At 48.5% G+C, this 26954-nt stretch overlaps 1 protein-coding gene across 2 annotated transcripts in view; it reads right to left on the bottom strand.

Annotated features, from left to right (window-relative positions):
* Positions 1–2421: 2421 nt before the first annotated feature.
* Positions 2422–26954, bottom strand: part of GYPC (glycophorin C (Gerbich blood group)) — a 48723-nt gene continuing 24190 nt past the window's right edge. The window contains exons 2-4 of one of the 2 annotated variants that reach the window (XM_025277598.3): positions 19890–19934; positions 5363–5413; positions 2422–3089 (exon numbers count right to left, since the gene is read on the bottom strand). In XM_025277598.3, coding sequence (XP_025133383.1) covers positions 2893–3089; positions 5363–5413; positions 19890–19934 — 293 coding nt within the window. In that variant the 3' untranslated portion in view covers positions 2422–2892. The remainder of the gene's footprint in view (positions 3090–5362; positions 5414–19889; positions 19935–26954) is intronic. The other variant, XM_025277605.3, reaches the window with a different exon arrangement.

Raw genomic sequence — 26954 nt, 5'->3', positions numbered from 1 at the left:
TCCTGAGAAATCTGTATGCAGGTCAAGAAGCAATAATTAGAACCAGACATGGGACAACTGACTGATTCAAAATTGGGAAAGGAGTACATCAAGGCTGTATATTGTCACCCTGCTTATTTAACTTATATGCAGAGTACATCATGCGAAATGCCAGGCTGGATGAAGCACAAGCTGGAATCAGATTGCTGGGAGAAATATCAATGACCTCAGATACACAGATGACATCACCCTTATGGCAGAAAGTGAAGAGGAACTAAACAGCCTCTTGATGAAGGTGAAAGGGGCGAGTGAAAAAGCTGGCTTAAAACTCAACACTCATAAAACTAAGATCATAGCATCCGGTCCCATCACTTTATGGCAAATAGATGGGGAAACAGTGGAAACAGTGACAGACTTTACCTTCTTGGGCTCCAAAATCACTGCAGATGGCAACTGCAGCCATGAAATTAGAAGATGCTTGCTCCTTGGAAGAAAACTTATGACCAACCTAGACAGCATATTAAAAAGCAGAGCATTACTTTGCAAAAAAATGTCCATCTAGTCAAAGTTATGGTATTTACAGTAGTCATGTATGGATGTGAGAGTTGGACCATAAAGAAAGCTGAGTATCAAAGAATTGATGCTTTTGAACCATGGTGTTGGAGAAGACTCTTGAGTCCCTTGGACTGCAAGGAGATCCAACCAGTCAATCCTAAAGGAAATCAATCCTGAATATTCATTGGAAGGACTGATGCTGAAGCTGAAGCTCCAATACTTTGGTCACCAGATGTGAAGAGGCTACTCAGTAGAAAAGACCCTAATGCTGGAAAAGATTAAGGGCGTGAGGAGAAGGGGACAACAGAGGACGAGATGGTTGGATGGCATCACTGACTCGATGACATGAGTTTGAGCAAGCTCCAGGAGATGGTGAAAGACAGGGAAGCCTGGTGTGCCACAGTCTGTGGGGTCGCTAAGAGTCAGAAATGACTGAGCGACTGAATAACAACAATGCTCATGAGGAAACGTTGAGAAGTGATGCACTGAGGAACTTTCATTGACTGATACACATCCATTATATAAAATTAGTTTTGAGCACCCAACACATTTGTTCCTGCCATTGACCCCGAGAGTCCACCAGGGAGGTCAAGTGAGTTGCTCAAGAACCCAGGACCAGGAACAGAGGAGCCAGGTCCCAAACCCAGGGAACGGGGGCTCTGCCACCTGCACTTCAGCCACTGGAAGCCATCATCATCAATTGTTATCATGGGAAGGATGATGTGATACTGTGATTTATAATAAATATATATTTGGTCATTCAGATAACCAAAATGTATTTCTCATATATTTTGGTCTTTGTCCACTGTTCCTGGCTTAGAGTTCCCCAAACCCTCAGAATTTCTTAAGTGTTGAGAGTGATAAAGGTGTCTTTTGTTGGTTGAATAAGGTGACTTTTGGCAGGCCCTAAGGTTGTAGGCTGGTTGCCAGGGGAACCAACCATACAATTAGAGGTTTGTAACTTTTAGTATCACCCCCTTGATTTCTGGAATGCGAACGGGTCTCGAGGTTGATGGTCAGTCACCACTGATGGATTTTTTAAAATCTATGGTCGATGGACTTTTTAAAATTGAAGTTTAGTTGATTTACAATGTTTTGTTAATTTCTGCTGTACAGTAAAATGATTCAGTTTTATATATATATACATTCTTTTTCATATTCTTTTCCATTATGGTTTATCATAGGATAGTGAATATAGTTTCCTGTGCTATAATGAGGATCTTGTTACTTATCCATCCTATATAATAGTTTGCAGTGTGGGTTCAGTAACCTTTTATAATAAATCAGTAATCTGAGTAAATCATGGGTAAACTGATTTTCCCAAGTTCTGTGAGCCCTTCTAGCACATTCATGGAACCCAGGGAGGGAGTGGTTGGCACCTCCAGTTTGTAGCTGGCTGGAGGGAAGCACAGATGACATCTGAGATGAGGGTGATCCTGTAGGACTGAGTCCTTTACCTGTGAAGTCTGATTCCATCTCTGGGTAGACAGTGTCAGAATTGAGTTGAGTTGCCTGTTGCTGTGGGGAAGCCTTTCCCACACATGTTGGAACTGGGCTTGGGAATGCTTTTCTGATGAGGTTCACTCATATTTTTAGTAGGTCCATTCTTTGTAATACTAGGAATTTGGGAACCAACACTTCAGCCAGTGCCATGGGTATTTCTAGAGGGACACTGCACTCCTATATTTGTTTCCTGAAGCTGTGCTCATGTGGGGAAGATGCCTGCTGGTCACTGGTCCCTCCCTCCCTCATGAGGCCCAGAAGCCACCTCTATAGACTGTGTTCTCTGACACCTGCCCGGTGGAGCCCAGAGCTGTGTCCCAGCATCAGCTCATGGAGTTCATCAGAGAATACAACAATCACAGTCATGTCATTTGACTCTGAATGCTCTGTTACATTTCAAATTTATTTCCAATCATTCAGAGCTGCATCTACGGGAGACAAAGGTGCCTTGGAGCTCTGGCACCTGCTGTTCCCCCCAAATGTCAAGGGCTGACGTTTGATACTATTGTCCCCAGTCAGCATGATGACAACTCACTCCTTGCTCCCCCAGGCCACCACCCCACTCACACCCAGCGAGGACCCCAACGCAGGTGGTAACCTGTACAGCCCAGGAGGACTCAGACCTCCTCCGCCCGGCTGAGCACCCCTGGGTCCTGGGAGAGGACTCTCCAGCTGGATTCCTCCTTCGATCCTCGCCCCTACGCCGGGTGGCACCCAGTGTCCCAGGTGAGGTGCGTGTCTTGGGGTGTAGGGGGCGCTCGAGGGCTGCCCAGTGCTGCAGGTGATGGGGCAGGTGGTGGGGCTCTCTTTCCTGGACGGGGAGGCATGGGGGGAGCTGAGTCCTGGTAAAGTCCTTCAGATAAAGTACTCCTTTTTGCTGCTGCCACCGTTGTCCTGGAGGGACGGGTCGTCCTGCAGGGCCACGTCCGCGCTCTCGGCGAACTCCGTGCCCTTGGCCTCGTTGGTGTGGTATGTGCCCTTGTGCCGGTACATGTAGTGCAGCATGAGCAGGAGGAGGCCGACCAGCACGAAGGCCATAGCAGCGATCACGCCTGTAGGAAGGGAAGCACACAACTCAGTGTGGGGGGCAGGGGCTGGACTGGGGTGAGGGCAGGGCAGGCATGCCCACGGGGGTGTGCCAGGACAGACAGGCTGCTGGACAAACACCAAGCCTAGACAGGCTGACTCCTTCCTGCCTTACTGTTGCCCTGCCCAGTGCACTTGCCCGTCCCCGTGCCCGTCTAAGTGACCCCTGACTTCCCCACTCCCTCCACTCAGCACCCTCAGACTGAGCCTGGAATCATCTCAGAACTGACCCTGTTCTGAGGCCTTCTTGGTCCACCGAGGAAGGCAGACCTCCAAGCACCATCCACAGAATTCAACTCATGCTTTTGCCTAAAACTGAGACGTTCATGGGACTTGAAACTTTTAATTTTAAATAAGTTTAATTCCAAAGAACTAGGTGTTTTACATATAGATATTAAAAGAGTGAAAAAATTTATTTTATAAAGTCACGCTCATTTTGTAAAACCTGGCAAACATAGAGAAATATAAATGGAAATGAAAATGTCCTTAATCCTTCTACTCAGAAATCACCAGTTAACAACCTGATGTCTTTCCCTTCCAAGAAGCATTCATGTTTAATCAAAGTTCTCCTTCAGTCTTCAGATGAATGCATGCGTGCTGTCGCTTCAGTCGTGTCTGACTCTATGTAACTCAATGGACCATAGCCTGCCAGGCTCCTCTGTCCGTGGGATTCTCCAGGCAATAATACTGGAGTGGGTTGCCATGCCCTTCTCCAGAGGATCTTCCCGACTCAGGGATTGAACCTGCGTCTATCTCCTGCATTGGCAGGTGGGTTCTTTACCACTAGTACCTCAGATGAATGGCCCCCTCTAAAACTCTGTGACACTTTGGTATTAAGAACTTGCAATCATTTTCAAACTCTTCTTACCGGAGTCCATCTGGCTGATTTGTAATTCTCCAAACACTTTTTGTTTGACCGTTTTCCCATGTCTTTGCAAATGTTCTGTCTGCTGAAAATATTTTCCCTTCTTATCTTCCTGGTAAACTTGGATGCTCCCCTCTGAATCGAGTCTCTACCACTTCCTCTAAGATTATCCTTCCCCTGCAGAGTGCATCACTCCATCCCTCAGTATTTCTCTTATACTTTACCAATCTGAGCTTTCTCAGTTTTAAAAGCTGGACAGTCCCAACCGGGCATGGGACTCGAAGTGCATGGTGTTGGGAAGACCAGTTGAACTGGCTGTCCTCTGGGTAGGAGGAAGGAGAGGAGGCGAGGGCTGTCCACAGGGTTGGGGGCAGGTTGGGTGAAATGTGGTCTGTGCTCCTCATCCCAGTCCAGTTCCCCTGTGCTCCTGGGAGGCAGGTTCTGCGGCAGGGGTCTGGTGGTGCAGTGCCTGGGCTGGTCAGAAGGACCAGGCCACTCAGGGTCTTGGAGAGAGAGGATGAGTGGGAAGGAAGGAACAGTTAGGGTAGGATTAATGGGTGGCACTCTCAGAGCTTGGGAAGGGGTTCAAGCTCAGATGTTTGCTTTAAAGTGCAGAAGAAACTCTCTGCCTTGACTTAGAAGGTAGGTTTACTGAGGGAGGGGCTGGTGGAGAATACATAGAGGCTATAGCTGAAGCCAGTCTCAGCTTTGTGGTACAATTTCCTCAACTTCCCGCTGCCGTTAGGCATTCCTGTCTGCATGATGTGAATGATATTATCTAAAAAAAAGAAGGTTCAGCTGTCCAGTGAGTAGGACAACACCAGCGTGATTGTCTGCTTTTATCTATTTATATTTAATCATGAAGTTCCCTGAGCTATGAATGAACTATGGGAGATGTGTGAATCTCAGGACACCAAAAGCTGTATCTCACAGACTTAGTGGGTCCTGAAACAGTTTGGGGTCATAGCCATGACCAACAAGGGCCAGTATGGGGTTCAAAGCAAGGCTGGGGCAGGCTTAGAATGGAGGGACAGGAGTGTAAGACATCACAAGGAAGAGTGTGGCTGGAGGGAGCTGGGGAAGAAGTCAGGAGCCTTGGTCAGCCCCTCAAGCCCACCCAGCCCTGCACATTCCTCACTGGAGTGGCTGTCCCTCCAGACTCCAACCCTGTGGATCTAGGGCCTGACAGGCCCTGATTCGGCTGTCTTGGCCCCTCGTCCACCAGGATGCTGTGTTGGACATTCTTACAGAGACCGAGTCCCTGGCCCACCTTGTAACCACCTTTGAGGGAAGGAAGTTGAGGCCATGGCAGGCCCTCCTGTGAGTCTTTCCTCTAACTCTCCTGCCTACTTGCAGGGCCCCAGGACCGCATACCTGCAATGACAGCGACGTTGATCTCACTCGAGGCCATCCCAGGGTCGTGCTCTGTAGACAGAACAGAAGAGCCCGAGATGAGAAAGGATGGCTACCCACACCCTGCAGTGTCTCCAACGAGCTTGTACCCTCTGCTCGCAGGTGCAGTGGCCCAGGGTGCACAGGTGCATGGTACATGGACAGGCCTCTGGCCGGGAGCCCAGAGCAGGGCCCAGGCTCTGCTTGGCTGCTGACCATTGCTGGAGAGCACTGTGTGAACCCTAGGGCTGTCAGACACCATTATGGCATCTCCAGGACGTGCGGGACCCCTGCTGCATCCCTATCGCCCCTCTGACCCAGAGCCCTGCCTGTACCTGCTCACCAGACACCTGTGCAGGGTGTGATGACAGGTCCAGTTGTGTTTAGTGCAGCATCACCTGCCCCTTCAGGCCTTAGCTTTTCTTGTGATGATGGTAAATACAGACCATGTGTGGGGTGTCTGCATATGTCAGTTGTTGGTTTAGCTGCTGTCCATCTAGTATACCAGGTGCATGATATACTGGGGGCTTCCCAAGTGGTGCAGTGGGAAAGAGTCTGCCTGCTAATGCAGGAGATGAACAGGAGATGAACAGGAGATTTGATCCCTGGGTCGGGAGATCCCCTGCAGGAGGAAATGGCAACCCAGTCCAGTATTCTTGCCTGGAGAATGCCATGGATAAGGAGCCTGGTGGGCTACAGTCATGGGGTTGCAAAGCGTAGGACACCACTGAGCGACAGCACCACCGCTTTTATTAGCCCATTTCACAGGTGGGCCACTGAGGCTCAGAGAGTGATGTGCCCACCATCACATAGCTTGTCAGTGTTCAGGCTTGAAGCTGGGACTTAGTCTGCCTTCTCTGAGGGGCCCTGTGTCTCATCTCTCTTGAAGATGCCCCTCCCAGAGATCCCTGTCTGAGACCCTACACAGGCCTCTGCATTCTTCTTCTATGGGAGAGGCACTCTGTGGGACTATCTAAGTTACTGAGTGTGTTTTTCCAAAGCTCAGTGATCTAGACAGAAGGCTAGGATGTGCAGGAGAGCAGGAACCTCCCCTCTGGGAGATGGGTGAGAGGAAGGATTTATTAGAGCATGGAAACTTCAGTGTTCACATGGAAATCCCATTTTCCCATTACAAGGGTGCCTCCTATTAAAACAGAGAAGGATGCTTCATAATAGTCATTTCCATTCAGAGAGTCACTAATTATAGTGTGATGAGGTCATTCTCCCCAGCGAAGCTGCCAGATGCCTCTTTCTGATAAGAAGCTGGCTGGTGGTGGGAGGAAGTGGGGGTTCCAGGTTTGAGGCCCTTGGAGGAGGGAGGGTCAGGCTGAGGGCTCTGGGGCCAGCATAGAGCCTGGAGATGGGGAAGAGGAGACAAAAAAGCCTCAAGTCAGCAAAAAGACAGAGCAGGTGTCAGGGCGGGGGAGGGAGGCACAGACAAGGGAAGGTCAAGTGGATGCTGGACATCTCAATCCAGGGTGATCAAATGCAGCTTGGGACTTAGTATCTAGCACATCAATTCAGTTCAGTTCAGTTGCTCAGTCGTGTCCGACTCTTTGCGACCCCATGATTCGCAGCACGCCAGGCCTCCCTGTCCATCACCAGCTCCTGGAGTTCATCCAGACTCACGTCCATCGAGTCAGTGATGCCATCCAGCCATCTCATCCTCTGTCATCCCCTTCTCCTCCAGCCCCCAATCCCTCCCAGCATCAGAGTCTTTTCCAATGAGTCAACTCTTCGCATGAGGTAGCCAAAGTACTGGAGCTTCAGCTTCAGCATCATTCCTTCCAAAGAAATCCCAGGGCTGATCTCCTTCAGAATGGACTGGTTGGATCTCCTTGCAGTCCAAGGGACTCTCAAGAGTCTTCTCCAACACCACAGTTCAAAGGCATCAATTCTTCGGCACTCAGCCTTCTTCACAGTCCAACTCTCACATCCATCCATGACCACAGGAAAAACCATAGCCTTGACTAGATGGACCTTTGTTGGCAAAGTAATGTCTCTGCTTTTCAATATGCTGTCTAGGTTGGTCATAACTTTCCTTCCAAGGAGTAAGCGTCTTTTAATTTCATGGCTGCAGTCACCATCTGCAGTGATTTTGGAGCCCCCAAAAATAAAGCCTGACACTGTTTCCATTACTTCCCCATCCATTTCCCATGAAGTGATGGGACCGGATGCCATAATCTTCATTTTCTGAATCTTGAGCTTTAAGCCAACTTTTTGACTCTCCATTTTCATTTTCATCAAGAGGCTTTTGAGTTCCTCTTCACTTTCTGCCATAAGGGTGGTGTCATCTGCATATCTGAGGTTATTGATATTTCTCCCAGCAGTCTTGATTCCAGCTTGTGCTTCTTCCAGTCCAGCGTTTCTCATGATATACTCTGCATATAAGTTAAAGAAGCAGGGTGACAATATACAGCCTTGATGTACTCCTTTTCCTATTTGGAACCAGTCTGTTGTTCCATGTCTAGTTCGTAGTAGGCACTTAATAAACATTTGCTGAATGCATGATTCCTAGGATAAAAGCATGCATACAAATGAATGCATTCAGAGGCCAGCATTCTAGAGCTTTCTAGATTACCAAGCCCCTCAGAGTTAAGTAAGAAAGGACAGAACCTTCCTTAAGTCAGCATGGATGGGTATAGAAGCTCAAATACCCAAGATTGCTGTGAGGAATTTCCCGGGTGAAGGCAAGCCTTTCTTAAGTCAAGTTTGTCCAATGCAGCCAGTATTAGAAAGGACTCTTATTTCTCTTTTAAAAACAATTGGCAATTGCTTGCCATTTGCCAGGTACCATTCTTAACACTTAAGGTATTTTAATTCAAATAGTCCCAGCGGCAATCCCATTCAGTACTAGTTACTTTTATTCCCTTATCACAGATTTGGAAGCTAAGCTCCAGAAAAGTGTAACTGATTTCCCTGGGTTGGAGTCTCTCCTGTGTGTGCCTGAGCAGCCTCATGTCGGCACACTTAACCCTGCAGGTCCTGCCCAGTGATGAGCCTAGGTGAGCTGGGTGAGGACCAGAGGTAAGGGCTTGGATCACTTGAGGGTGAATTTCTTGGCTTATGTGTAGAAACCAGATATTAATTTGTTCAAGTCACACCATGTGACTGACTCCATGGTAGTGACACTTCAGCCTGGCCAGACCTGCCACATAGGTCAGAACAGGCATAGAGGAGGATGCTTGGGCATGTCTGGGAAGGTGGGGATGGTGTAAGATGGTGGTTCTCAAAGTGTGGTCCCTTGAACAACAGGATTTCCTGGGAGCCTGTTAGAAATGCACATTCCTGGGCTCTACATTTTTGTACCAGAAATGCTGGAGTTGGGGCCCAGGTGATTCTGATGCACATTCAGGGTTGAGAACTGCTGGTGTAAGAGAAGGCTTTCCAGAGAGGGTTTATCAAGATGGGCTTAAGAAGGATGAATAGGAGTTTGCTGCACAGACAAGAGTATAAGCATTCCAGGCCAAGAGCTTAGCCCCTATAACAGTGCTCACTTCTCTCTAGTTCTCAGTTTTCTCCTCAAATTACTGTTTGCCATCCATGGCACCAAGGGTCCTAAAACCTGGGCTTTGATCTCTTGCCTCTGGAGATGCTTCAGTGAGAGTCCTCACTGGCTACACCACCCTGTGCTGTTTCAGCTGGCAGCAAGGACATGGGATATCTGCAGAAGGCTAGTTGGAATAAGCTCAGACCCTGTGCAGGAAGTTGACAGGTTAGTATGCAACTGGATTAAGAGCCTGGAATGAAAGGTCACACATTGCTGAGGTTCAAGGGTACATATGAGCTTGGAATTAGGATCACTGTGAGCTCAGGATCTGGGGTGGGGGTTGATGGGTAACTTAAGGTAGCAGGGTCGGGTGTTTATGACAAAGCAAAATGTTATTTATGGTCAGGTGTGGGTCTGAGATCGGAAGCACACAACAGTCTAGTCCTGAGACTGGACAAGTATGAGTGGACTCCCCCCTTTCTGTAGAGACCCAAAGTACCCTGTGTTTTTCCTTCCTAGCTCTCCTTGAGATTGCAACACCCTCACCAGAGATGAGGGGCTTCCCTGGTGGCTAAGCAGTAAAGAATACTCCTGCCAGTGCAGGAGATGTGGATTCAATCTCTGAGCTGGGAAGATCCCCTGGAGAAGGAAATGGCAACCCCCTCAGTATTCATGCCTGGGAAATTCCAAGAACAGAGGAGCCTGGGGGCCACAGTCCATGGGGTTGCAAAGAGTCAGACGACTGACCAACTAACACACATATGTGGTACCTAGCTCAGAATAGGTATTTATCAGTTGTAGCCACTGGCTTGATTCTGAGTCTTATTATTGATATTACTCTGGGTCCATCACCTTCAGCTGGGATACTGTTTAGGGAGCTCTGATTTCTTGTGCACACACACACCGTGAGCATATCGATCTGAGTCACAGTGTAAAGTGGGTTTCTTATTGAGGGTATCATTCACCATGATGTTTACAGACTGTGATTTAGACAACTAAAGAGTCTCTTGATGAGGGTGAAAGAGGAGAGTGAAAAAGCTGGCTTAAAATTCAACATATAAAAAACTAAGATCATGGCATCTGGTCCCATCACTTCATGGCAAATAGATGGGGAAAAAGTGGAAAGAGTGACAGATTTTATTTTCTTGGACTTGAAAATCACTGCAGATGGTGACTACAGCCATGGAATTAAAAGATGTTTGCTCCTTGGAATGAAAGCTATGACAAACCTAGACAACGTATTAAAAAGCAGAGATAATCACTTTGCCAACAAAAGGTGCATGTAGTCAAAGCTATGGTTTTTCCAGTAGTCATGTATGGATGTGAGAGCTAGACCATAAAGAAGGCTGAGTGCCAAAGAATTGATGCTTTTGAATTGTGGTACTGGAGAAGATTCTTGAGAGTCCCTTGAAGTGAGATCAAGCCAACCAATCCTAAAGGAGATCAAATCAATCAATTCCAAAGGACATCAACCCTGAATGTTCATTGGATGGACTTATGCTGAAGCTGAAGCTCCAGTACTTTGGCCACCTAAATCAAAGAGCTGACTCACTGGAAAAGACCCAGATGCTGGAAACAACTGAGGGGAGGAGGAGAAGGGAGTGACTGAGGATGAGATGGTTGGATGGCATTACTGACCCAATGAACATGAATTTGAGCAAACTTCGAGAGATAGTGAAGGACAGGGAAGCCTGGAGTGCTGCAGTACACGGAGTCACAAACAGTTAGACACGACTTAGCGACTAAACAACAATGACAGAAAAGAATAAACTAAACCCTTTTTCCTATAGTGTCGGGTTCAAGGGCAGCGTGATCAAGAGATCAAGCGAGAAGCTGACAGAAGAACAAAGTACGGCTGATTTCTACTTCACTTGCATCATACCTGTGAAAGCTCTTGTGGGTGGGTGATGGCTGAGGAATGGCCAAGCAGTCTGATACCTCTGGGCTTCTGAAACCTCTGTGTGGTCCCAGCTGCAGAACTTGCCAGAGGGGGGCCAGGTCAAGGGTGGGGACATCAGGTGTTTCCTGTAGCTGTGGATCCAGAGAGGAAGGGAAGGGCTGCTCCTGTTCTAGCTCTCATGTGGGGATGTCACCACCTCCCATGGAGGTGGGGTATGGGGGCAGGTACCAGGGGAGGCTGATGCTCTCGTGAATCTTGGGAATTTTCAGGGGTGGGCACAATATTCTAGGACTAGAGAAGTGCTGACACAGGTCCTGGGGGTTCAGCCTTGGGGTGGGGGTGGGGAACAGGGGGAGGAGGTCTTAGTAGGCAGAAGGCGCTGGGTGAAGTTGCCTCTTAGCTCTGAACAGCAAGCCAGCAAAAGGGAAGCCTTTGCCCCTTTTTGTGGATTACAGATAATAAAATGCATGCCCAGAGAGCTCAAGTAAGAGGTCAAAGTCTCACAGATGGAAGAAGCAGCGCCTGTGTTGTAACCTGGGATGCCACAGCTCTAAAATGTGTTCTCTCTCCTCAGCACCAGCTGCTGAAGTCGGAAATGGCCTTGCTCCTGCACCATATGTAATTTGGCTGCAGCCAACTCCCTGCTGACTTCCCAGGTCTGCAGGGTGGTCAGTCGCCTGTCCCCTGGTCGAAAGCAGCTGCCCTGGGAGGCAGCAGGGTGCAGAGGTGCTGCTCCTCCACGTAGGCGACATTCTCCGTTCCGCCTGGCAGCTTGGACACAACTAACAGGACACAGCCTTAAGCAGCAGCTGGATTCTCAGGGGTCTAGTAGTGTTTCTCAGATGTCGCAGTGCTTAGGCACTGGCCCCAGAGACACAAGTTGACCCTCTTGTCACCAGCAAGGGCCTCACTTTTCTTGTATTTTCCGATAAAGCTGTGCTGGGAAGTTCTTTTTCCTGCAAGGCTTGGTCTTCCTACCTCCCCACCCACTTCTAATGATTTTTCCTCCTGCTTCAGAGGTCCTGGAAGAAGCACCCCATTCCTGTTTCCCATTGCCCACCTGGTCCAGCCAAGAAAAGAATTTGCACACAGGGCAGAGGACTCTGGGAAAAGGAAGATTATTTTAGTCTTAGAATCCTGAAGGGAAACTCGGTGTGTCACGAAGTCTTGGGTGAATTCAAGCCATGACAACGGTATGGATGTCAGCAATGCAGTGGCAGCCACATCTGTTGCTTGATGGTATTGGGTCAGAAAAGTCACTTTACCCAGCGAATCCAGGGGAAGGGGGAAATGGCTTTGCGTGAGTCTGACTTGGGTCCAGGGGAAGGACAGGAACCTTTGTGGCTATAGATAATTCTCCTTTGCTTGCACAGGAGTTTCTCCTTCCTTTTCTACATTCTGGCCTCAAAGGCCTGATGCAAGTAAAGTAGAAATTAGCTGACAACTAATGTTTACTAACTGACTTTCCTTTGGGGTAAGAAAAAGGTCAAAGACATTTATTTTCCTTTGGTCTGTTGTTAATCTTGCTCTGAAAGGGTGTAGCCTCAAGCTAAAGCACTCCAAGGAAAGAAATGGAGAGCTTGTTATACAATTTCTGTTTCTTGCAAACCAGTATTTGCCCAGCCCCAGGCTTCATGGTATGTGGAAAGGATGAGATCTGTCCCCAAGATACTTATGACATGGTTGAGACCAGATACATTTATGTAAAAGTTAGACCCTGTGTCTTCGAGTGTCAATATGAACAATAAAGACGTGCCTCAGAAACAGAGTCACAGATGCAGAGAAAAAACTTATGGTTGCCAAGGGGGAAGATGGAGGAGGGGAAATGGGGAGAAGGAAACATTGGGAGATTAGGATTGACTGGAGTGGGGTGCCGTTGCCTTCTCCAATTAGGATTGACACACACACATTATTATATATAAAACTGATAACTGATAAGAATCTACTGCATAGCACAGGCAACTTGACTCAACATTCTGTAATGATTGTAAGGGAAAAGAATCTGAAAAAGAGTGAATATTTGTATATGCATAACTGATTCACTTTGCTGTATACCTGAAACTAATACCACACTGTAAAGCAATTATACTCCAATAAAAATTAATAATAAATTAAAGATGTGCCTGGGGCTGCTCTAGAGGGAACTCAACCATCAGACTCAGCCCCAGGATGCCCAGGTTCTAGGACAGTGAGGAAACTCAGGATTTTGTTTATTCGTTCTTTCCTTTGGCAAACTCTCTTTAGCACCTACTACATCCCAGCAATGTGGCAGAGAGTTAGGGCAAGGTCCCTGCCTTCAAGGAACAGATCTTACAGTAGAGACAAGGATGTCTATGGGAAACTTCTGAAAGGGTAATTCTCTGGGTTCTCATGAAGGCTTTCTAGAGGAGGTGGTCCCCAAGACTGGCCTTCTGAGATGCTGAGTGGGCAATGCCAGCAGCGGTGGTAAGAGAAGGATGCGAATGGAAAGGTCGTGATGGGAGGTGACACAGGAGGACCTCCAGGGGGGTCTGCCTGTTGGGATACCTGGTCATCGTGGGTCAGGGTCTGGGCTCCCGGGGGCTGCTGGTTGTATGTTGGAGGAGGGGAGTTATCTGCCTGCAACTGTCAGCAGGTCACCCTTCCTATCTGTGCAGAGATCCTGTGTCCACTTACGCAGGCTCCCAGATCAAATTCTAAGGACAAAGTACCTGGGCAGGTAAGGCCCATGTGAATCTGATGTGCCTTGGTGAGAATGTGTCTGCTAGTCTCAAGGTCAAAATGATTGCCCTCATGGTCCCTTGTGTTCAGGTCAGTTCAGTCGCTCAGTCGTGTCCAACTCCTTGCGACCCATGGACTGCAGAACACCAGACTTCCCTGTCCATTACCAACTACCGGAACCTACTCAGACTCATGTCCATCGTGTCGGTGATGCCATCCAACCATCTCATCCTCTATCATCCCTTTCTCCTCCCACCTTCAGTCTTTCCCAGCATCAGGGTCTTTCCTAATGAGTCGGTTCTTCGCATCAAGTGCCAAGTATTGGAGTTTCAGCTTCAGCATCAGTCCTTCCAATGACTATTCAGGACTGATTTTCTTAAGGATGGACTGATTGGATCTCCTTGCAGTCCAAGGAACTCTCAAGAGTCTTCTCCAACACCACAGTTCAAAAGCATTAATTCTTCAGTGCTCAGTTTTCTTTATAGTCCAACTCTCACATCCATACATGACTACTGGAAAAACCATAGCTTTGACTAGACAGACCTTTGTTGGTAAAGTAATGTCTCTGCTTTTTAATATGCTGCCTAGATTGGTCATAGCTTTTCTTCCAAGCAGCAAGTGTCTTTTAATTTCATGGCTGCAGTCACCATCTGCAGTCACCATCTGCAGTCCCTAGTGTGTCACCTTACAAATAATCTCCCCAATCCCAGGGCGGCCAAATCGCCGTGCAATGTCATCACACTGCTCTGAAACCCCATCCAAAGATTCAGCCTTATTTGCCTCCTCCTGGCTGTGATCCAGCTTTCCCTGTTGCCCCAGTGCCTGCTTATACTGTATAAAAACAGGGACAGGTGTCTGGTGGGTACTGAAGCCTTGCAGGCTGCAACACACCAGCCATATCACTACACATGGGTGAAGCACTGGGACTTGGGATGGGGTGAAGAGAGGGGGGCTCCCTACTCTGGAGAAGAGAGCCATTCCTGACATTGATAAACTGGACTTGTCCAGTTTATATGCAGACTGGGGGCAGATAAGGGGGCTGGAAAGGGGGTCTTCGTGCCTCTGGATCATTACTCAGGGAGTTTTCATATCCAGGCATTGCTATTTGAGGGATGTGCTCAATGGAGGGGAACTGAAAGTTGAGGATGCTGTAACTCACAGCCCAGAGTATCTGCTTTCCTCCAGCTATATTTCCCTGCTATTATTCCTGAGGTTTTTTTTTTTTTTTTTAATACAGTCTTATTCCAATACAGAAGTCACCACTGTCCATACATGGATGCTCCTCTGAGAGAGGGCCTTGTCAGCTTTGGGTTGTGTGGAGTTTGGGGTTTATTAAGGGGGCAGTAAATAGCCTCAAGGCACACTCAAGGAACCACTGTTTCCTCTCCACACCCTTCTTCCTCCTGAAGATCTGAGGATTTCTAAGAAAATGGAATTCAAAAGAGACCGGAAGAAGGGGAGGAAAAGATCCCAGTCTGGCTGCTGTGTGTGGTCCTGGGGAGGAGCCTGGAACTTGGTCTCCATCTGCTGCTTGGGCGGGGGCAGGGCCAGAGAAGTGTCTGGTCTAGAATCTCAGATAAGACAACACTAAGACCACCAAAAAGAGCTCAGAAGGTTTGCTCTTTGTAGCAGAGCAGCTGGTGTTGAAACAGCTGGTGTGGCTTTGGCACACTGGAAAAGGAGAGAGGAGAACCAACCATCATATTATTAATATATGCATATTGTTGTTCAGTTGTGTCTGACTCTTTGCGACCCCATAGACTGCCACACATCAGGCTTCCCAGTCCTTCACCATCTTCTGGAGTTTGCTCAAACTCATGCCCATTGAGGCAGTGATGCCATCCAACCATCTCGTTCTCTGTCGTTCCCTTCTCCTCCTGCCTTTAATCTTTCCCAGTATCAGGGTCTTTTCCAATGAGTCGGCTCGTCACAGCAGGTGGCCAAAGTATTGGTATTTCAGCATCAGCATCAGTCCTTCCAATGAATATTTAGGATTGATTTCCTTTAGGATTGACTGGTTTGATCACCTTGCAGTCCAAGGGACTCTCAAGAGTCTTCTCCAACACCACAATATATTGGCTGCACCTCATCCGCATGATGGAATCTTAGTTCCCCAGCCAAGGATGGATTCCCCACCCACCCCCAGCCCCACTGCAGTAGCATCTGGATTTTTAACCAACAGACCACCATGGAAGTCCTTTTTTTTTGTCCTCAACTATAATATTTATTTATTGTTAGGACTTCCCTGGTGGCTCAGACGGTAAAGCGTCTGTCTACAATGTGGGAGACCTGGGTTCCATCCCTGGGTTGGGAAGATCCCCTGGAGAAGGAAATGGAATTCCACTCCAGTACTATTGCCTGGAAAATCCCATGGACAGAGGAGCCTGGTAGGCTACAGTCTATTGGGTCGCAAAGAGTCGGACACGACTGAATGACTTCATTTTCATAATATCTATAGGCTTCCCAGGTAGCGCTAGTGGTAAAGAATCTGCCTGCCAATGCAGGAGACACAAAAGTTGCGGGTTACATCCCTGGGTTGGGAAGATCCCCTGGAGAAGGGCATGGCAACCCCCTTCAGTATTCTTGCCTGGGAAACCCCATGGACAGAAGAGCCTAGTGGACTACAGTCCACGGGGTCACAAGAGTCCGACGCAACTTGGCGACTAAAGCACTACCATACATACATACATATATGTATACACACATACACACACATATACATACATACACATATACATACATATATATACACACATATACATACATATACATATGTATGTATGTATAAACTATTTAAGTTCTGATTTGCACAAGTCCCTTCATCAAGCCCAGTGATCTTCATGTTGAAAGAAGAGAAGGTGGATTCTGTCTGACAGAGAGACAGGGTCCCTGCTCTGATCAAGGTCAGGATCAGGCTCCAGAGCCCAGCAGAAATTGGGAGGAATTTGCCGAGTTGTGGATAAAGAGGGAACAGATAAATGTACTCACCATCCACTGAGTACAAGAAACAAGGCCCTAAAGAGGGGAGGCAGTAAATACCCTTAGGAATCGTACTAGTCTCCTCAAATGGTATGGTACTCCACCCTTCTCATCTTGAGGGATGATGACACCTATCGTGTAAGAAAGAATTTTGTAGGCAAGCCACTCCATGTCTCATAGCCCCCTTTACTTATCTGTAACACAGAGATAGTAAATCCCCAGCCTAAAAGACTGACAGCTGAGGCCCTGGTTCTCACAGTTGAGTGTCCATGGGAAGTGCCTGGGGCACGGGATTTGTCACACCCAGCTCTGTGGGTCACTGCCCCCACCACCCAGATTCTGATCAGCAGGGCCGGGTTGGACCTGAAAGCCCGCATTTCTCACCTGTGCAGGGGATGCTGCTCTGGTCCAGGGGCTTCCCTCTGCAAACCACTGAACTCATGACCGTAAGTGCTACCGACAGCGCACAAGGCTCTGTTCAAACACTGTTACAGTCCTTTGACAGGGGGACTGGGGGTGGGGGGCTGGTGCCCTCTCAGCAGTGCAAACAAGCAGCTACAGCCACAGCTGCCTGGGCTACAGCCTCAGCGCCCTTTCTTTCAGGACCAGCTGATGGAGCTGGAGACCTGGCACAGTGACACAGTCTGAGCATTCGTCACCTCTGCTGGCTCCCCTGCCTGTCTGGGCAAGGGGACAGGGGACAATGTACCGAGGTCTGGTCGCTACACATACCCTCTGACCAGTGACCAGGGAGGAGGCTGCAGCATTGTTCTCTGGAAATTCTGGAAGGGTCCTCAGCTGGCCCTGGATGCCCATGTGTGCCCTGAGTGAGCGTGGTGACACCCAGGGAAGGAATGAGAGCCAAGGCTGATTCAGCTAAGTACACCTGGGCCCCGATGATGTAGCGGGCAAGGGCTTCTCCAGAGAAAGTTGTCAGGGGCACCAAAATGTCAAAGGAAGTGGGTTCTTGGAGATGCTCTGAAGAGCCAGAAAGTGACTGTGTGTCTCAATTAGCATGGCCTGGCTTCCCAACTCCCCACTCCTCCAGAGCCAGCTGGAGCCTGAAAGGCTCTGGACCTGCTTTTTCCAGCCCTAGCTACATCTAGCCATGGGGATGATGAGGGTACAAGAAAGCCCCACCTGCTAGATGGGAGCCCCCTGGGTACCTGTGAGCTGAGCATGATGACCTGGCATGGAGTGGACAGGGGACAACATGAAGGGTGGTCCCACAGGGTGACTTGAGCCCTGACTCACCACCTAGACCACCTTGGGGAGTGCTGCAGCCTCTCCAACCCATTTCCTTGGTGTCGGTTGCAATGGTGCTACTCTGTAGTCACCATCCATAGACTTCTTATGAGTTAGACTAGCTATTTGAGTATCACTTATTATCCTTGCCCACAGTGTTGACACAGATTCAGTCAAAGTGGGGTTCTCACAGTGCCTCAGGATTTAATGAATCATGCCTGTGCAATGAAGTCTCCATAAAAATCTTAAAAGGAGAGATTTCAGAGAGCTTCCAGGTTGGTGAAGCAGAATGCCTCCATGTGCCGCCATGCTGGGCTCCAAAGCCCCAGAGGACTGAAGTTCCTTTGTTTGGGAACTTGCCCTGTGAATCTCTTCACTGGCTGTTGATCCCTTCCTTTGTCTTCCTCTTTACCCTGGGGAGGCTGACCCTACTCTGCATCTCCTGAGCTTCCAGGCAGCTGCTTTCCATTTAAGTTGGGAGATGGCAGCAGGAAACTGCAGTTTTGGAGGACAGAGAGGGATGGTTATGTTTTCTTTGCTGCCTCCATGACGACGGCTCTTAACCAGATGGTCTTCCCTTCACAACTTCCGCTGTAACTCCAAACACACCATCCCCACCCTTGCTCCATCAGCCTCTTTTAACTATGGCTGAGAGAGACTAAGAAGACCAGATTCACATGGCAGCGCTTGATCTCCTGCTGAGGCTTGAGTTCTTAACCACTTGAAACTGTATCTGCTTCTTTTCAAGAACAGAACAACTTCACGCAATGGAAGAAGTGGGTTGCCAACTCAGAAAACCAGGGGCTGAACTACTTTTGTTCTAGATACCAGTATATAGAATAATGCACTATTTTAAACTTGTTGTGAAGATAAAATTAAGAATGTACTTTATAAAACATAAAGCACTACAAAAATTTTCATGATATTTCATGTATTTACATGCTATTGTCTAAAATATATGCTGTCTAGATTGCTCAAAAAATGTGGGATTCTCAAAAATGGGCACCTTTCCTTCTCTCACACATTCTTTGGCAAATATATCATCCCAAATATCAAACTCCATTTCTAGTCATTGATCCTGGAGAAATCACCTGAAACAGCAACAAAAATTCATGTTTGGCAAAGTGTATTGCCATTGGGTTTAAGATGGAAAATAAGAGAGGACTAGCTAAATGTTTTGTGTCAAGAAATTAGTTCTGAAAATTATGATACATCCACAGGACAGACAGTTCTGCCTCACTTACTGAGGGACACATGGGAATTCTTAGTGACAGGGGGAAAAGCTCATAGTATGATTTAATGGAAAGGAACAGGACTCTAAATATAAACTATGTTAAACATTCTAGAAAAGAGTCAGTAAAAGGAAAGAAAGGAAATACACTTTCTTGAGATGGTAGCTTTTGGGTAGTTATAGGTTAGGGGGTAGGTTATGGGGGTATCTTTTTCTCCTAATATATAGATTTCACACACAACCTTATCCACATATATGTTCATGCATGCACCTGGGACCTGCAGCTCTATCAATGATCTCCCTGGGCTGATGCAAGTGCTTCTCTAAAGCACGGTCCCCAGCCTTCACTGTTGGTGACGGTTATGCCCCAGCCAGGGCCAAGTGCGTGGATAGTGAGTAGATCAAGTTATGATGGGGAAGACAGCTCTGTAAGGAGCAGCTGAACTGTGGAGGCCCAGGGAATGAGCCAGCGATGCTCCTCCCAGCCCTGATTTCAGGCTGGGTGACCAATGTGGTGACCAAGGACCTGACCTCTCCAGCTTAGAAAAGAGCAGAGGCCAGGGTTATAAAGCCTCTCCTTGCTAGGGGGTGGGGGAGAAACATCTGGCCGCTCTGAAGATTTATCTGAAGAGAATGTCTCCTCCCGCAGATCCGACAAAAGCAGAACCAAGCCCCCCTGCCCTCCACCTCCACCCCATGGCTCTGTGTGGCCAGTGTTTGTTCTCCCATTCACACCCTGAGGTTGCTGCTGTTATGTGTCTGCCTGGCCTGTGAGTTAGATTTGGTCATAGACTTTCTTATCACAGGAAAGTCAGGCAGTAGGTGGAAGAACTTTTGTATCCTCACTTCTCCTTTCCTCCCCCTTTCTGAAGACAGTGTGGCCCCATGGGGAGGATCAGGGGCATCCATGGACCACCTTGGGGGTGTGAGGACCTAAAGACCCAGATGTAGAGGGAGCACTCACCTGGGAACCAAAGGGGAGTCTCCATCACTGCTGTCTTCTCTGTCCCTGTAGAAACAATGGCATGAGACAGGTGTGGGCATCCTTACTTTAGAAATGTGGAGAGTGAGCCCAGGGAGCTCCTGGATCTTACCCAAGGCCTCGCAGCTAGACAGCAGCAGGGCCAAGACCCCAGCCCAGCTAGGCCCTAGCTCTCCCCCTGCCCCAGTGGCACTCAGAATGCCTCTCTCCTACCCCGACATCACCACCACCAGCAGCAAAGGCAAAGTACTTGGTTGGCTAAAAAGTTCCTTCAGGTTCCCGCTATACTCTAGCTCCACTTCCCCCAGTGACTATTGTCTCTCTTCCCACTCGAAAGCCTTCCTTTCTAGATATGCATAATGATATAATCACCACCACTTAGGGGCTCACTTTATAAGTTCGTATATTAGTGCAATTTCTCAGGAGAACCACTGAATTGGATGCAATAATGCCCATCACTTTTCAGTGGGGCAAACTACAACCCGCCTGAGGTCACACAACAGCAACATGGGGGGTGGGAATGGGGTCTGATTCCAAAGCTTCCGCCAGAACCATCCCTTCAGAGAAGGTTCACTGAGGGCCCATCACATTCCCTTTATTAGAGGCTGAAGGTCTAACAGTGAACTGCTGCGCTAAGACCCTCCCTTGGGGTTTTCCATTCTAGGGTAGGGAGAGACAATAGGGAGTTAAAAATAGGGATTCATGATTTACAGCCAGGGAGGTGATAAATCCTAAAGACACAAAAAAGGGGGAAAGGGAAAAAGGATAACTGAGGAGGTGATCAGGGAGGTCACCCAGAGGAGGCAACTTTTGGGCTGTGCTAGACTAAATGCTTTTGTCCCCTCCGCCCCCCACCCTCCTCTGCTGCTGCTACTGCTGCTAGGTCACTTCAGTCATGTCCGACTCTGTGTGACCCCATAGATGGCAGCCCACCAGGCTCCCCCGTCCCTGGGATTCTCCAGGCAAGAACACTGGAGTGGGTTGCCATTTCCTTCTCCAATGCATGAAAGTGAAGTCGCTTAGTCATGTCTGACCCTCAGCGACCCCATGGACTGCAGCCTATCAGGCTCCTCTGTCCATGGGATTTTCCAGGCAGGAGTACTGGAGGGGGGTGCCATTGCCACCCTCCCCACCCCTACCCAATTTCATATGTTGAAACCTAACCTCCAGTGTGGTGGAATTAGGAGGCCATTGGAAGGTGACTAGGTCATGAAGGTGGAGTCCTCGTGAATGGGATTAGTGCCATTATAAAAAAGACCCCAGAGGGCTCCCTCAGTCCTTCTGCCACATGAGGACACAGAGAGAAAATGCCTGGCTATGAACCAGGAGGTGGCCCCCACCAGACATCAAACCTGCTGGCACTTTGATCTTGAACTTACTTCTCAGTGCCCAGAACTGTCAGAAATACATGTCTGTTGCTTTAGCCCAGATAGCAACTGAACAACAACAACTGTGGCATTCATTATAGTAGCCACAAAGGACTAATGCAGGCTGAAATACTGGAGCCTGTGAGTCCTAGGCATTGGAATGAGGAATGTCCCAAAGAGACATTCGCCAGGTGATGTGTTCCCAGGTGAGCCAGGGACCATATGGCCACTGCAGAGTGAGTGAGGGGCAGAGTGCTAGGAGGTGCAGTGATAACAGGACAGGTTGGACCCTGCAGCACTCGGTGAGGGATGGGAGGCCGGGACAGGGGTCCAGCAGGAGCCATATGAACTGTGTATGAGAGAGAACCATCACTTTGACTGCTGTGCTGAGGACAGACCCTGAGTAAAGATGGGAGAGGCTGCGGCCATGGTTTAGGCAAGCACCTGGATAAGAACCGTGGTGCCACAGGTGATGAGGGATAGGGACATTTGGGCTATATCTGGAATGTGGGGCAAATAGAACTTGCTGATGGATTAGATGTGGAGTGTGCAAAGAAAGAAAAAAGAAAAGAGAGTTTCGGCCTGAGCAGGGAGAATGGAGTTTACTATAAGGGGCATGTGGTGTGGGGCAGGGAGGGGGCCAGAAATCAGTGCTGGTTGAGGATATGTTAAGCTCAGGGATGTATTAGATGTCAAGCACAGGTGCAGGACAGGCCATCAGAGAGAGGAGTCTGGAGCTCGGGGAAAGGTGAGGGCTGAAGGTGTAGCTGGAGGTAGGGGGTTGCTCCAGCATCGTGACGGTGCTCACAGACATGGGCTGGGGCCACATCCCAGCAAGTGTAGATGAAGGAGAGGAACCAGAGCTGAGCCCTGGGCCTTGGACTCATGCGGAAGCACTGGAGCCCAGGACGAAGCAGGCAGCAAGCCAAGAGAAGCCCGGGGGTGGGGGGCGAGCCATATCTGGGAGACTGGGCCAGCTCCCCTGCAGTGGCTGGGCAGCCCTGTTATGACTTTCCTCCTGCTCAGTCTATGGCTGCCCTGCGCTCCCCAGGGCCTGTGTGTGTATGAGACTCCACATCCCCACACACGATAAACGTCACCACTCTCCCCTCTCTCACCTGCATCATCAAATTGGCCCCTGCCAGCAGGTCACCCCTGACAGCACACTGTTCTGCAAACTGAAGAAAAGATAAAGCTCCCTTCTTCACACCTTGTCTCCCTCCCACTCCTGGGCCCTTTCTCTGCTGCCCCTTATAGCAAAACTCCTCAAAAGGATTTCTATACCTTCTTTTGATGTTTCAGAGGTTTCTTTTCCAGTGAGATAAGCCTCCCTCATAATTGGCGCTTGGAGGGAAAACAAGAGGAGGGAGGAAATGGACAGAGAGAGGTGGGGGCTTGTTGAACAGAGAATTTGGATTGGGGATCACAGCACTGAGTAGGGGGGACCAGTCAATCTGAGGATGTGTGTGTGTGTGAATAGGGGGTGCTCTTAGCCTGGCTTGAGTTCAGCTGCACAGGAGGGGGAAGAGCTATATTTACTGATCTAAACATGGGCCAGTAGGAGAAAAGGAGAAAAGGTTAAGAGAGTTCACATGTTCATTCAACAAAATTCATCTGGGGACACAGCAGCAAAAAAAAAAAAAAAAGAAAAACAGCTGAAATTCTCTTTCTGGAGTTTACATTCAAGGGAAAGGATACAAATAATACAAAGGAGAAAAACACAAGCTATGGAGTATACTAGACAGTGTGAAGACAAAAAAAAAAAAAAAAAAAGGACAAGGACCATGAGTAGGAGTTACAAATTTGAGTAAGTGTGGCCAGGGAGAGAGGCATTTGATTACGACCTGAAGGGAGTATGGGAAAAGATATCCAGTGGAGATCTGGAGAAGAGTATCTCAGACAGCAGGAACAGCAGGTGCAAAGGCCCTGGGGTGGGAGCAGCTCCAGTATATTTAAGGACAGGCCAGAAGGCCAATGTGGCTGGAGTGGAGTGAGCCTGGGATGAGCTGTAGGAGATGCAGTCAGAGAAATAACAGCAGAGGATAATGGAGGGGCTAGAGAGCCCTGAACGAGCTTCAGTTCTTACTCTGAGGTATACAGGGGCCATAGAAGGATTTGGAGCAGAAGAGTGATGTGAACTGATTGTCATGCTGTCAGGATCGCTCTGGCCACTGTTCAGAGGAAGGGGACCAGGCAGGGGCCATGGTACAGTTCAGAGAACCGAGGATGCTGGCTTGAACTTCAGTGGGAGAGATGAGAGGTGATGGGTTCAGAACGTATTTTCTAGGAGGTCTGATGATGGGCTATGGGGCCTAAGATGCTCAGCAGGGAAGTGAGTAGATGGAAGGTGATGGACAGGGGAAGTGGTCAGGTACTAGATTCAAGATGCCCACTTGTCTGAGGAATTGCTGGAGTGAAGATGTGGAATCAGCAGAGGCCTGAGCTGCTGGAGATCAGGCCGCTTGAAATGAAGACTTTGGAAGTGCCCTGTGAATGTTTTATTCTGGTTATGACTGCAGGAGCTGATGCCAAAAGGCAGGAATTGAGGTTAATGGGGTGTGTGTGTGTGTGTGTGTGTGTGGACAGCTCACAGAATGATGCTGGTGAGACAGCTGAGATTCTGAGAGAGACAGCAGATGTCTGCTTGGAGGAGGAGAGCATGATGTGTGTGTTCAGGAAGGAAGGAACAACAGCGTCTCCTGTTTCCACACTGTGCCCAGTTGTAAAGCCAGGTGTCTGCTGCAAGGGAGGGGAGGCGTATTCAGCCGGGTTGGGGTAGGAGGCTGGGTGGTGCAGCCTGTGGTCCCTGTGTTCTGAGCTGTCAGGGAGATGAAGGGATCTGGGGGCAGGGATAACTGGAAGGCCTGGGCGTCCAGGCATCTGTGTGCCTTCTTTCCCTGCAGCTGCTTTTCTCTGCCACATCGTTCAGTCCCCAGTTTGGACCTACTGGTGATTCAAGGGCTAACCTCCCTGGCATCAAGACCACAGGGGCATGAGAAGCTGAGTGGTCTGTCCCTCCCCATTGTCTCGGTGTCAGGGATCAGCCAGGCACATCCGGTCCTTTTGTTGTACAGTGGGACGGGTCCACACCCCACTGCCTGACATTTCAGAACCTCTGGACTCTCCCAGGCCTCCTTTCAGGGACAAATCCTCTGAATTTATCCTTTATGGTTTCTTGTGTGTGGTGGACTGGTTGGCTGGAAGGAAGTTCCTGGGGATGGAGATGCTGTAGTACTCCTGCTTAGCTATGAGGTTCAGGTCATGTCACCTCCTCTGAGAAACCTTCCCTGATTTCTGCATAGGGCTCATCTGCTGCTTCCTTTATTCCTGCAGGGGCTGCAACCTTTCTCATAAATATTTTAGGCTGTGCAGCCCATATATGGTCTCTGTTGCATATTCTTCTTTGTTTTATCGGTTTTCCTGTTTTTTCAAACAATCCTTTAAAAACGTGTAAACCCTTCTTAGCTAAACAGGCCACAGGCTGGGTTTAGTCTGAAGGCTGTAGTTTGCTGAACAACTTGTTCAAATCATCACTAAAATGCTTTGTGGTCATCCATCTCTACACTCATTTTTGAGCTATAAAAAGGGAGGATTGTATTTGACCCCTCACTATCTGACACAATGTTGGGTTGTTGGATGAATAAGTGATGTTGCATAAAATATCCTCTGACATGTCCCAACTGACTCTTTTATCATTATTTTTTTCTACACACCCGCCTCTCACATGTTAAATAAATAATCTCTCCGAGAGTCTCCAAGTGAGCCATTAAACAGACGTCACTTCACAGAGGTACACAAAGCTCCCAGCGATATTAATGGCTCTCATTTATTAAGTTCCTGGTTTGTAGTAGATCATTGTAAAGGTGAAGCTGACATCTTGTGTGTGTGTGCAGTGCATACATGTATGCCTGTGCATGTGTACATATGTGCATATGTTCACGTGGTCACCCACGTGGTTCAAGTACTGGCCACTTGGCCTCTGTGCGTGCCATAGTCATGCTGACATGCCTTTCATGGTCTCTGCTCTCCAGCTAGATCACGTGTGCTAATCCTTACCACTTCTCCAAGGACTTAATTCACTTAAGAAATCATATAATTGCATTTTCAGCACAATTAGGTACCTAATTACATGGCTAAATGTCCTCGATCAGACTGCATGTGTAAATGATGATGATGTAGTTAGCTACGCTTTGTTATTGGGTTCCATAAGTTGGAGAACAGGAGACAGAAAATGCTTTTCTCTTCCCTTTGTGAGCTTTGACAGGCAGGATCCACAGAGACCCATGTCAGGCCTGGAAAGTGAAAAAGATGGTGGCAAGAGGTGGTAGGGTGTGCTGCCCTGGGATCTGGTCAAAGCCTCAGGGAGAGCCTGTCAGATGAAGGAGTGGGGTGCTTGCATTCTACAGACAGACACTAGTACTTCCTCCAGGATGTACTAAGGGGATCCAGAGTGAACCAGAGATACAGGACTTTCAGTTCATGAACTCAAAAGGTGAAGATGGAGGGAATGATCCTTGAGGAAGGAAAGCATGTTCCCCCTCCACTCCCTGGAATTCTCTTCCTCCCAAGCTAGGGAGGGGGCTGAATCAAGGGACTCTGCCTTCTCCTTACCCTGGGTGGAGGCATGCTGGGCTCATTATTGCTACATGTGCAATGGGGTCTGAGGGTATTTGTGAGGATGACATGAGATGATGCATATAATGGTATCTGCACACACTCACAGATGAGTCTGGGCACAATACATGTTAGCTGATACTGTGAGTAATAACACTGTAGATTTTTTTTCCTACTGGAATAGTGTTTGAAAAGTGTGCTAGGAAAGAGAGGGTGCATTCTGATCTAAATACTGGGAATGTGTTGCTCGAAGTGGTGGTAAAGAGAAAGGAGAATGCACATCAGAAAACTGCTCTTTACAAAAACTGTCTGAAAGTGTTTCAAGGGAGCACCTTGTATGTGAAGGGAGGGTGGATTGCAATAGACAGTCATGAATCCTGGCTCCTCCACTTTGACCATCTCCAACCCTCAACTCACTGATCTGTAGAGAAGGATGCACCTGTATGGTTCCCAGGAGGTTTGTATCCAACATATGGCAGCTCTTCCTATCATTCCCACCTTTTTGAGAATAGCTCCTTCTCCTGTCTCTCTCTCTCTCTCTCACACACACACACATACTTGGCTTCTGGATGTAGGGTGCCTCTGGGAGCAGAACAGGGGACCAGTTCTTGTGACTTGGGGGGCAGGGAGTGTTTGTTTGTCTCCTGGAATACTTGGGCTTCCTGAGCACGTCCACTGTGCTGTTAGTACTCTTTTTGTCCTCTGGCTATCAGGGCAGGAAAGGGGCTTCAGGAAGTCATCAGCTCATCTCTTCAGTTTGCATCAGGCAATGTAGCTAAGAAGTTGCCTGGCTCTAGTTCAAGCCCCTGCACAGTCTTTGTGCTTGGGAAGGAAAAGCCATTTTTCTTCACTGCTCCCACCCCACCACCCCTGTGTTCCACCCTCCCTCTGGTTTCCTCCCTGATGAAGACACTTTACAATCCATCACCCTGACACACTCCTGCTCTGTCTTTCCAGCATCTCTCTCCCTTAAAGGTCTTGTGATTTATGTTTCACTCACATTAATCTTTTAAAAGCAAAGAAGTCATAAACACACACATAACTCTTCCTCCTGTCAGTTGAAATC

The sequence above is a fragment of the Bubalus bubalis genome, chromosome 2 (genome assembly GCF_019923935.1).
Source record: "Bubalus bubalis isolate 160015118507 breed Murrah chromosome 2, NDDB_SH_1, whole genome shotgun sequence".
NCBI lineage: Eukaryota > Metazoa > Chordata > Mammalia > Artiodactyla > Bovidae > Bubalus > Bubalus bubalis.
The sequence above is the reverse complement of the archived record's forward strand: the minus strand, read 5'-3'. Positions and strand labels throughout refer to the sequence as shown.